The sequence below is a fragment of the Nycticebus coucang genome, chromosome 13 (genome assembly GCF_027406575.1).
Source record: "Nycticebus coucang isolate mNycCou1 chromosome 13, mNycCou1.pri, whole genome shotgun sequence".
In the NCBI taxonomy this organism is placed as follows: domain Eukaryota; kingdom Metazoa; phylum Chordata; class Mammalia; order Primates; family Lorisidae; genus Nycticebus; species Nycticebus coucang.
This window is the reverse complement of record NC_069792.1, coordinates 97,476,302-97,488,737: the sequence shown is the minus strand read 5'-3', so window position 1 is coordinate 97,488,737 and position 12,436 is coordinate 97,476,302. Positions and strand designations below refer to the sequence as shown.

Here is a 12,436-nt window from a genome sequence, read left to right as displayed (position 1 = left end):
CAGGTGCACACATGTGCACGCACGTGCTTTGTGTGTAGCAGGAGCACGCGTGGGCACACACGTGCTTTGTGTGTAGCAGGTGCACGCATGTGCACGTATGTGCTGTGTGTGTAGCAGGTGCACACGTGTGCACACACGTGCTTTGTGTGTAGCAGGTGCACGCATGTGCCTGTAAGTGCTGTGTGTGTAGCAGGTGCATGCGTGTGCAAGTACGTGCTTTGTGTGTAGCAGGTGCACGTGTGTGCACGTATGTGCTGTGTGTGTAGCAGGTGCACGCGTGTGCACGTACGTGCTGTGTGTGTAGCAGGTGCACGCGTGTGCACGCACGTGCTTTGTGTGTAGCAGGTGCATGTGTGTGCCCATAAGTGTTGTGTGTGTAGCAGGTGTACGCATGTGCAAGTACATGCTTTGTGTGTAGCAGGTGCACACATGTGCACGTACGTGCTGTGTGTGTAGCAGGTGCACGTGTGCACACGTACGTGCTGTGTGCGTAGCAGGTGCACGCGTGTACACGTAAGTGCTGTGTGTGTAGCAGGTGCACATGTGTGCCCGTACATGCTGTGTGTGTAGCAGGTGCACGTGTGTGCACGTACGTGCTGTGTGTAGCAGGTACACACGTGTTCATGTACGTGCTGTGTGTAGCAGGTGCACGCGTGTGCACGTACGTGCTTTGTGTGTAGCAGGTACACATGTGTGCACGTACGTGCTGTGTGTAGCAGGTGCACTCGTGTGCACATACCTGCTTTGTGTGTAGCAGGTGCACGCATGTGCCCGTACGTGCTGTGTGTAGCAGGTGCACGTGTGTGCATGTATGTGCTGTGTGTAGGAGGTGCACGCGTGTGCCCGTAAGTGCTGTGTGTGGCAGGTGCACGCGTGTGCACGTACATGCTGTGTGTGTAGCAGGTGCATGTGTGTGCCCGTAAGTGCTGTGTGTAGCAGGTGCACGTGTGTGCCCGTACATGCTGTGTGTGTAGCATGTGAACGTGTGTGCACGTACGTGCTTTGTGTGTAGCAGGTGCACGCATGTGCACATACATGCTGTGTGTGTAGCAGGTGCACGTACACAGACATATGCACATATGTGCACGGCAGTGCTTTAGAAGGATCTGTAAGGAATTATTGAACTTTGGGGTGGGAAACACAACTTTAAGTTGTGTTTTCTTTGGTGACAGTGAGTTTTTATGCTTATTTATTTTACTGTATCTCTATTTGGCTTAAATGCACTGGTTCCCTTCATCTTCCATAGATGGGTGGTCTGATCTGCCCTCAGCTGTGCACTGGCTCTGCTGGTCTTTTTGCACCAGTATTTGCCTGTCTGTATTTGATCTTAACATAATAGGAAAGATGAGAAATGGGAATATTTAATTCACCTTAATTTGGGGTGAACCCAGACATTGTAGTTGGCTGAATTTTCTGGTTATGAAATCTTCGGATTCCAAACCTTGTTGGTTGTCTTTCTTAAATTCAAATCAGAAGGACCAGGTTTCAGGGCTGGGAAGAGCAGGGCCCTGGGCAGTAAAGTTACTGCAGAGGGTGTCCCCAGTGGCCTCTGTGGCGGATGCCTAGCCCCACCTTCAGGCCTGAGCCACTTGCTCTCAAACTACTGGTTGAGAGGTTATTGGAGGCCAGCAGCAATCAGCCCAGTATGGGGATTGCCCCGTCTAGAGAGAGCTGCTCACCCAAGTCACCTCTTCCCCATAAGGTAACTCACTCCCAGTACTGGTCAGTACCTGGGTACAAGACCTGGGCCTTGCCTGATCCTGGCTGCTCTGGAGGTGCAGGACTCCCCATGACATGGTGCAGGTCTCTCTTGTGCCTGGATGACAGTGCAGTACCCTCTTCCCTCTGTCCTGGCCCATCCCCTGTGGATACTGAGCAGACCCCGGCGACCCTCTCATAGTCTATTTCTAGGAGACACCCCTAAGACAGTCTCAGAGCTAGACGATCACAGATCTGAGACTTCTGTCGCTAATTGCTAGCACCAGCATCACAGGAGAACTCATCCTGGTGGGGTGGTGGGCACCCATTGTTGTGTGTCCACACAACAGCACTGGGAGCTCAGATGAAGGCAGGTGTGTATTAGCCCCCAGCAGACCAGCTGTGCCCCTACTTAGGCCTCTAAGATAACAGCAAAAATGAAGTGAGGGAGGAGGCTGCCCCCACCTTGCAGATGCAGAACTGCTTACTAAAGCGACAGGGTGGGACCCCCTCCGTCTGCTGCCCGGCAGGCTAGGCAAGGCCACACCAGGGCAGGACGAGCCTTTGCTTACTCTTCTTCCCACCACATGTGAGCAGTAGGGAGGCCAGCAGGCCCTCGTCCACCGAGGTGTCCAGCACACTCCTCAGGAGCTCTCGCCTTCTGCACCCAGGCCCTTTCTCTGCTCTCAGAACAGGTCCCAGGACCCCCTTCTCTCGTGTTGGGGAGAAAGTAAAAGCTGTGCTGTTTCTTCCTGTTCATCCTGCCTGGATCTCCAAATCAATCCTGGACTCATGTCTTTTCCTTGCTGGATAAACTCCTTTGTAATTCTACTAGTTTAATCCATTCTGCATCTGCAAACAAAATATAATGCAGGGAGCACCGGTACTATGCGCTCTTAGAAGCCTCTCACGAGTTTTGCTTTCAGTGTTGATGACTTAACCTCACGACCTCTTCCAATTTCACAACAGCACCATTTTTCCCTCTTCTTTGGCATTACCAACTATAATAAATCCACCTGCTACAAGGGTCTTTCTAAATTCCTGTCTCCCGGTGAATAGGGCTCCCTTCTTCTTCTCGGACTGCACCCTGCATTCCTAGGGGACAGGCTTGTAAGTGGGGGCCATTCAGTTGCCACAGACCTTCGATGTCAGGGACTTCATCCTCATCGTTCATTATTACTGTTACTATAATTTTGCTATTTTATGACTTTAATTTGAACATGATGTAATGAAGGTGTGATGAGTTTCCTTATGTGTCCCACATAGAAGGATGAAAAAGAAACCCAAGTTCATGCCTCTCTTTTCCTGGAACCTGTAACCACTTCCCAATTTTTTCAGGACCAGGCCTGCTTCCTTCCCTGAACCTCCAAACATGTGTGCCTGCGGGTGCAGGGCGAGTGGGGGTGGGGTCCTGCCGCCCGGCTCTGGGCTGTTCCTCAGCATCTGTTTCCACCTCGCCCACAGGGCAGCTTCTACGCCCCCTCGGAGCACTGCATGCAGCACGCGTACAAGTGGCACCGGGACCTGTGTCTGCTCCTCCTCCAGGCCTACCGGGGACTTCGCCTCTACTTCCTGCTGATCATGAGAGACATCCCGGAGCTGCCGCACACAGAGCTGGGTAAGGGGCAAGGGCCAGTGGGTACCTTCTCCCACTAGGGGACAGGGAAAGGCAGCATGCTTTACTACCTATCACAGGAATGACACTGCGGTCCAGGTGGGCTTGGTCTGTGCCACGCATTATTCTAGCAGGAATCTTGGAAGTGCAGTTGCGGGATGAAAAGACAAGTGTGCTGCTTCCCCCTCTATGCCCCGGACGTTCACTGAAGACCTGGTGATGCACAGTGTGAAGTTGCCTTTTAGGGGGAAGATGCTAACATATCACTATTTCTTAATTAGCTGTAATTACAAAAATGTTAACTTACCAGAGTATAAAACAATCCTCATAAAGAACCATCTATGTTCATTGTGTATATGTATTTATATGCATATAGAATCTGGATATCTAAGAACTAATGAATTTTTTTTGCACATGGATTTGGATTCCATAGTGGTTGGGCCAGGAGCCTACTCAGTTGGCTGGTGATGGAAGTGAAGTTCAGAGACCTAGAATGAGTGTTAGAGTCCACAGCAAAATGCAGCAGAATCAGGTCAGGAGCTCAGGCTTCACCCTGTGCTTATCCCCGGGGCAGGGTCCTTTATATCACGTCACATTCAGTCACAACAGGTGAGGTGTCCTGGGTCTGCTCAAAGTTTTGTCCCCAGATAAGAGGCCAAGTCTTCAGTCTGGTCTTCTAAGTCAACACCAATTTCAACATCAGGATCCTATGCTGGGCCCCTTCATTTTTCTACCTACCCCCAGACCTCAACTCCTGAGGTAATTATGGGCTTGACTGTGTCTCTGGCCTTGTAATTCATTGCCCAGGCTGCACTGAGATTGTCACACCATCTTTCGGCACACTTTCTTTCCATCTGAACTTTGGGGGATCAGGGCACCCTCAGGTCTGTAGGGGAGTGGTTGCAGGGCACAGCATAAGCCTTCTGGAGCCATCTCACCATCCGCTTTATCAGCTCTAATGCCAAGTCCTCTGCTCAGGTGCCACTCTTTGAATCAGGCGATTTCTGAATTTGTTTCAGGTTCAAATCTTGTATGCAGTAAAGATAAGCACAGAATAAAAGCCAGTGTATATAGCTTGTAGGGAAGATGGAGATTGTTGTCCAGAGGAACTGAGTTTATTTGTTCGTTCACCATCATATCTTACTGAGCACCTTTAATGTGTCAGGCACTGTGCTGGACACCAAGGGCCCACACCTGTGATCAACACAGACAGCAGTCTGTTATGCACCCCGAGGTTCACGGACTTGAGGATGAGAGCCAATGGAGAGATGCATGCTAATCAGGTCATCAGCGAGCAGCCTGCATTGCTGTGGGGTTGTCACTACTCACCTGGGCAAGAATGCTGCAATTAAAACCCAAGCCACAGCCATATGCAAAATTGCTGATCACAGCATCGTAGAACTAGGGGAGAGTTTAAACACAGCCATGACCGTGACTGCTAAATCACAAATGGCCTTAGGCCAGGAGCCAGTGAAGCTGGGAAGTGAGCTTAGCCCTGCCACCCCACCTCACTGGGCTCTGCTTTTTCACCTGTGAGTTGGAAATGCAAATCCTTGTGTCCTCTATGTTGCACAGATGTGTATCTCTGTGCGTGTGTGTGTGTACGTACCTGCACAAACAGGAATGCAGAACGCCTTTGGACCAAAGGACTGTGTGAAAGTGGGGATATACTGTCTCTCATCAACGTGCCCATGAGACGATCCTGGCCTTTATCTAGTGCTTGGTCCAGTCGGACTCATTACTCTCTCTGTAAGCACAATTCCTTCAGGAAGGTAGAATGTAGATGCTGAGTGCTCTCCTTGCGTGTTAATACATTAATACCACCTTGAAAGTTAGGCTTTTGATTTAATTAGCAGCTGCTGTATTTCCATGTGTGTTCATTTAATGACATGTTGTGTACATTTTTTCTTCCTAGAGGCCCTTGCTGTTGAAGAAACGCTTTCTCAGCTGTGCTCAGAGCTGCAGGTAATTAGAGAACTGGCCCTGGGGTCTGAAGGAGTGGCAGGAGCTGTGCCAGGCAGACATAGTTGCTTGCCATAGAAGCCAGAGGTGAAAAGACACCCCTGGTCGCCTCCTTTTAGAACTCAGAGAAGAAGTGTCCTTAGATCTGCTCTAGGTCTTGGTCTGTCAGAGTGTGTCTTGCGTTTGCTAGATGTTTTGGAAAATCTAAACATGTCAACAGGTCTCTGTCTCCCTGAAGCTTGCATTGCACCTGCGTATCTGTCTGCTATCCATCCATTGAATAAATTTGTTGACCAGTGACAATGTGCTTCTCCCTGGGCTTGATAGGACCTTGCACTTCTGCTCAGATGGCCTTGGGCAGGGTGAAGAACTGTAATGTGCACTTGCCAAAAAAAGTCACCAAGCGTTTATTAAAAATATGTACCCAATACCTTTTTGACAAATGCATGCTACTGTCATTTACCATTTCTGGAACACTGTCACATCCCCTTATGTCGAATGTTCTGGGTGAGTACCATTATCTCTGCATTAGTGAGATGCAAATTAAGATCGGAAGGTCTGGTAACTTAGGGCAAGTGACACACCTCCACCATGCTAGAAGCAGAACTTGAAGCAACTGGCTCATCACAAACTGACATCTCTGTCCTTTGAAGCAGAGTTTCTTGATACTGATGCACTTTAGAATCACCCTCGGAACTTCTCAGGCCCACCTTTGGCAGGGCCCGGGATTCTAGATAGGCTGAAACAGAACACCTGGTCTAGGTAGTGGTGTTTTCATTCAAAGCTCACAGATGAGTATTTTGTGCAGCCAGCTTCGAGGCGCCCTACTTCTGAGCATGTTCTAAAGTCAAGAGGATTCCCTGTCACAGTGATTCAGGGGAGATGCCCACGAGAGGGCGGGATGGAGAGGTTGTGGGGCAGTGAGAGCTGAGGAGGGGTCTCTGGGTAGGGGGATGGGCCATTTGACATGAGCCTGGAAAATGGAGATACTTGCTTGTTGGAGTGACAGGGAAGTCACAGGGCAAGCACTACTTACTGTAAATGCTGGAGAGCATCCAGCCGGAGAGTAACCCAGGAGTCTCTTTAGACAGGCCTGTAAAGGACTCCCTTGCCCGCAGCCAGGGGCTGACCCGCTCCACTGCTGGTGCTGTGTGGACAGTGCACTGAGTGGATGGCCAAGAAGGTGGCACACGGCCCTGGGGCTCCAGAGGGTTCCAGCTCTCTGTCCTTCTCCTGAGTGAGCCCCAAGGCAGCTGCTGCCTTGGGAAGGGCCCATACTGGCCTCAGTTTGAATCCAGGCCCTGAGCCCTTCCTCTCAGAAGCTGCAGGACCCTACATGATGAACTTGGCCTTTAAGGCCCAGGAGTGCCTGTCTGCATGCTGGGGTTGTCGTGAGTGAGAGTGGCCACCTGAGAGCTCAAGCCAGGGCTCAGCTCACGGAGACTGCTCTGCAGAGGTGGCCTCTTCTTCCCAGAGGGGTCCAGGCTGACTCTGGGACCACCCCTGGAAGGCCTGGCCAGAGCTGTGGCCTGCAGAGGCACTCCTCAGTATCCCAAGGGAAAACTGCTTGAATCTGTATATTATCAGAAAGTTAGGGTTAGCAGGTGAGGACAACAGTAGCAGCAACAGAAAGAAACTCAGTCAGCTTCGTATTTCCAGGTCCCAGGCTGGGGCAGTAGAGCCAGCTGAGGAGCACTCGTGTGCCGACACACCTGCCCTCCCACTGGGCACAGCCTGCGGCCCCCTGCCCTGCGGCCCCCTGCCCTGCTCTCTGTGCCCTTCCTGCTCAGCTTTCCGGGAGCTTTTTGCCCAAAGCCCAGGCTGACCATAGCAACAGAGCCACCAACTTCCATGTCATCAGTAGGGACTCCCAGCCAGACAGGGCTCTAAGTGCTTGCCAGTAATATCTCCTTTAACTCCTGTCACCCATGGAAATGTCACCTTTGCCAAAACACTTGACCAGGGCTGCTGGTAAGCAAGAGAAGGTGTCCATACTCCTGCCTGGCAGGCCTTCTACCCCAGCTAGGCAGAGCTCCAGCTGCACAGCTCCAGGCCCCACCGTTCCAGGGCAGGCAGGGCCACCACCTGTTTTCTCCTTATCTGTCATGACGCTGAGTAGTGGGGAATTGGGGTGTACTGCAAAGATTATGTACATCAGAGCCAGGCAGACCAGCTAGGAATTCCCTTCCTGCTAACTGTGTGACTTGAGGCAAGTTGCTTAATATTCATGAGCCTTGATTTTACTATCTGTAAAATAGGCACAAAAATCATGTGGTTGCTATTGGTGTCTGTTTCTGTTAACCAGTGATCGTGGCATACTCTGCCAGCTGCTGCTGTTTGTGTGAATTGTGTGCATTTCCTCATTTAATCAATAGAATGATTCTGTAGAAGTGATCATATTATGTTCCGTGGATGAAGATACTGGGCTGGACTCTCCTGCGCTGCTGGGCAGGGCTCCTGGCACCTCGTGAGCTCTTAACAAAGGCTGGGATGAGCGGATGCAAATGTGAATTGTCCTCACTGCTGACCCTGAGGTGAGGAAGGGATTGATGCTGGAGCAATTAGTGCCTCCTCCCTGAGGTCGCTGGCTCCTCCATAAAAGGAGCCTGGACTCAGGTGTCCATACCCGATTCAGTAGCTCTGTGCATGCTGTTGTCCTATGTCGGCGTCACCTGGACAATGGCAGAGAGAGTTGACTTCTGCCCAGACTGCAGGCACAGCCCTGAATCTGCTAACTGGTGACTGGCACTGGGATGAAGTGAGGTCCCGTGCACAGGGTGCTTAAAGACAGAGCCTGGACACCGTATCATCGCCACCATTGCTGTGGAAAGCGCTCAGGACAGAGCCTGGACACCATATCATTGCCACCATTGCTGTGGAAAGCGCTCAGGACAGAGCCTGGACACAATATCATTGCCACCACTGTGTGGACAATGCTCAGGATAGAGCCTGGACAGCATATCATTGCCACCACTGTGTGGACAATGCTCAGGACAGAGCCTGGACACCATATCATTGCCACCACTGTGTGGAAAATGCTCAGGACAGAGCCTGGACACCATATCATTGCCACCACTGTGTGGAAATGCTCAGGACAGAGCCTGGACACCATATCATTGCCACCACTGTGGACAATGCTCAGGACAGAGCCTGGACACCATATCATTGCCACCACTGTGTGGAAAATGCTCAGGACAGAGCCTGGACACCATATCATTGCCACCACTGTGGACAATGCTCAGGACAGAGCCTGGACACTATACCATTGCCACCACTGTGTGGAAAATGCTCAGGACAGAGCCTGGACACCATATCAATGCCACCACTGCTGTGGACGGAACTCAGGACAGAGCCTGGACACCGTGTCATCACCACCACTGCTGTGGACAGCGCTCAGGACAGAGCCTGGACACCATATCATTGCCACCACTGCTGTGGACAGAACTCAGGACAGAGCCTGGACACCGTGTCATCACCGCCACTGCTGAGGACAGCGCTCAGGACAGAGCCTGGACACCGTGTCATCACCACCACTACTGTGGACAGCACTCAGGACAGAGCCTGGACACTGTGTCATCACCACCACTGCTGAGGACAGCGCTCAGGACAGAGCCTGGACACCGTGTCATCACCACCACTGCTGTGGACAGCGCTCAGGACAGAGCCTGGACACCGTGTCATCACCACCACTGCTGAGGACAGCGCTCAGGACAGAGCCTAGACACCATGTCATCACCACCACTGCTGTGGACAGCACTCAGGACAGAGCCTGGACACCGTGTCATCACCACCACTGCTGAGGACAGTGCTCAGGACAGAGCCTGGACACCGTGTCATCACCACCACTGCTGTGGACAGCGCTCAGGACAGAGCCTGACACCGTGTCATCACCACCACTGCTGTGGCAGCCTTTGTCCGTCATCATCAGTGCTATCCCATGGGCCTAGTGAGGGCTGCAGAACCAGATACGGATACTGTATGTGGTTTGGGGCCTCAGGTGGATGTGTGGCTAATTCCACCCAGGAGGTGGCGAGACACCCCTGGGGGGAATAACGAGCTCCCCCTATTTGCACAGGAGCAGTTGATGGAGGCAGGAGGGTGCCAGGCTGTGCTTGTGGGACAGTGGATGGGTCTCTGGAAAGGGAGGATCGAGGTGACTGCTGCTCGAGGGAGGGGGCCCAGGCTAATGGTGAAGGGGCCTTTGTGCTCCATGCACCAGGGAGTAGTGACAAGTACCCCGGGTCATGGAGATTCATGTGGATAAAGAAACCTCTGAGATGGGTGCAGAATGCTTTGATGACAGATATGTGGAGGTTTCCTCCCCTGACAACCTCACCATTTCTCTGGCACCTGCTGCAAGTCCTACACTCTGGTCCCACCTGCCACTGTCTCTCGGGGGTGGCATCAGGTTCACATGTGAAGGGCGCTGTCTCCCAAGACTGCCGCCACTTCAGAAGCCACTTGCCAATCCTAGGCTTCCAGCACTTCCTACCAATCATCTGTAACTTGGAGGTTCCCGTGACCCTCTAGTCGAGTGTAATTATTTGATTAAATGGCTCACGGAACTCAGCACAGTTTTTTTTTTTTTTTTTTTTTTAACCATTACTGATTTATTATAAAGGGCATTGCACAGAAAATAGTCAGGCAAAGGGGAGCCTAGGTTGTGTTGTGGAAGGGGCCCTGGAGCAGAGGCTTCTGTCCCCTAGAGTGGGGGTAAGTGGCCTTCCTGGCACGTGGCCTTGTTCACGGACCAGTGGCTTTCCTAGTTCTGTCATTTCAAATTTTCTTGGAGGTCTCTTTACATCAGTGGCCTTGTGACCAGCACCTGTCCTTTCTATAGCAGTTGGGGTGGTACAGAGAGTCCCAACTCTAACCTGGGATGGGTGTCTCTGGTTAACAGCCTCCTCCACTCTAAAACTGACAAGGGACACCTCATTAGCATAGGTTCAATTAGCATATGGCTGAAAGGGACTTAGCATGACAAAGGATATTCCTGTTACTCCATGGAGCTCTGTGACAAAACAGATTTCACACAGCAGAGGAGAGGGAGTCCTGAGGCAGGACACAGTGGTCGCCGTTAAGCGCAGATTCTGCAGGGACTCAGTCCCGGGCAGGCGCTGTCCTGGCAGCAGCCGGGGAGCCGAGCGGGGGGCAGGGAGGCACCCGCACTCCCCACCTGGTCCCAGATTGGGGACAGCAGGGCTGTGGCGAGGTGGTCGGTTTCCCCTGTGGTACTGCCACAGTGGTCCAGGCGAGAGACTCGGGGTTGGGATGCAGGCTGCCAAGGAGTTCGTCCAGTGTGTCATGAGAGACCCGCGCTGGCCTCCTCCCACTGCAGGGACACCGTGTGGGTGGAGCTACTAGGCTGCCACAGGCTGCATTTGGCTCAAAGCATCAAAATGAGCCAACTGGCACAGAGACGTGGCTAAGGAACGGGGTGGGGTGAATGGGGTGGACGTCAGCCTCCTCCTCGGTGTGCTGAAGTTACTGGTCTGGCCATCGGACAGGAAGAAACAAGGTCCCCTCCCCAAACCCCCAAAGAGCAGCGGCGGGGTCCCCAGCACCACCTTGAGAGGCTGGACACCGCCCCCTGGTGGCCAGGCGCGAGCAGTAGCAAATGTCTTGGTCTCAAGCTCCTGCTGGCGACCTGGCAGGTGGCAGGAAGGGTGGGACTTGTTTCAGGTCATTTAAGAGAACTTGAAGACCAAGAGCTCACAGTGATGGAGTGCCCCCCAACTTTGCTCCGTGTGGCTCTTTACCGAGCATCTACTATGTAGGCCAACAAGACGTGTGGTCGGTCTGGTGAGAAACAGATTTGCTTGCGGATAAGGAGGAAGCTGCCCATCTGGTCAGAGCTAGAGGAGAGTGGAGGGGAGGGGCTTGGGACGGGGAGAGGGGCGGCCTGATTCCCTGATCTCTGGGGAGGTGAGGACGGCTCTGTTCCAGGCTGAGAGAGGGAAGGATGTTCCAGGCACAGGGAACAGCCATGCTAAGCCCAGGGTTTGGTCCCCCTGAATGAAGCACCTGGGCCTCAGGGCTGGTGTGAGCACACGTGGAGTATGGGAAGCCCCCGCCTCACGGCCTGATCAGGAAGGGGCTGTCCGCCCTCTGAAGGACAGACAGGTTCTGATGAAACCCAGTGATACGCTTTGGTACAACGAACAGGTCTAGCATGGGTATCTGTTGGAAAGCAATGCTTTTTGTTTGCTTTAATTCAGTAATACAAGGTTTTCTGCAAGAAAATTCCCTGCTTGCCCCTCCCTCCAAATTTAGAGCTGATCCCAACTTGCCCCGTACTCTTTCTAGAGTTGTGTCCTCCTAGTAAGAAATACTAAAGATAAGAACAGTTATGAAGCGTAAATGAGCAGCTACCAATTGTAGGCAGCCTGTTTGGAGAGCTTTGTTTTTGTTTTCTTTGCTTGCTTATTTGAGGCAGTTTTCTTGCTAGAAGGTTTAAAATACACTGTTTACTTTAAGCCCAGCAATATTCCTTTGAGGGTGGCAATCCAGGAGGACCCTCAGGTCCAGTGAGGCCAAGTAGCTTCTCAAGGCCCCACCGTCGATGAGCTGACCTCACACGTGAGGAGGCAAAGAATTCAAGAGGGGCCCCTGCCCAGCGTTCCGGCGAACAAGGAGCCCAAGAAAGTGAAGAGAAGAACTGCGCCCCTGCTCTGCGCCGACCTGCGGGGAACAGGGTGGTGTGCGCCCCTGCTCTGCGCCGACCTGCGGGGAACAGTGTGGTGTGCGCCCCTGCTCTGCGCCGACCTGCGGGGAACAGGGTGGTGCGCGCCCCCGCTCTGCGCCGACCTGCGGGGAACAGGGTGGTGCGCGCCCCTGCTCTGCGCCGACCTGCGGGGAACAGGGTGGTGCGCGCCCCTGCTCTGCGCCGACCTGCGGGGAACAGGGTGGTGCGCGCCCCTGCTCTGCGCCGACCTGCGGGGAACAGTGTGGTGCGCGCCCCTGCTCTGCGCCGACCTGCGGGGAACAGTGTGGTGCGCGCCCCTGCTCTGCGCCGACCTGCGGGGAACAGTGTGGTGCGCGCTCCTGCTCTGCGCCGACCTGCGGGGAACAGTGTGGTGTGCGTTCTCTGCAGTCTGGTTCTGAGGTGATGTGCTGTGTCAACCCTGCTTCCGAGGGGGTCACTGAAACTTCAGAGACTGC

The 12,436-nt window shown here is 53.0% G+C and overlaps 1 protein-coding gene across 1 annotated transcript in view; it reads left to right on the top strand.

The window, feature by feature from the left end:
* Nucleotides 1-12,436, top strand: part of FAM135B (family with sequence similarity 135 member B) — a 286,925-nt gene that overhangs the window by 236,954 nt on the left and 37,535 nt on the right. The window contains exons 8-9 of the mRNA XM_053559011.1: nt 3,163-3,316; nt 5,229-5,278. Coding sequence (XP_053414986.1) covers nt 3,163-3,316; nt 5,229-5,278 — 204 coding nt within the window. The remainder of the gene's footprint in view (nt 1-3,162; nt 3,317-5,228; nt 5,279-12,436) is intronic.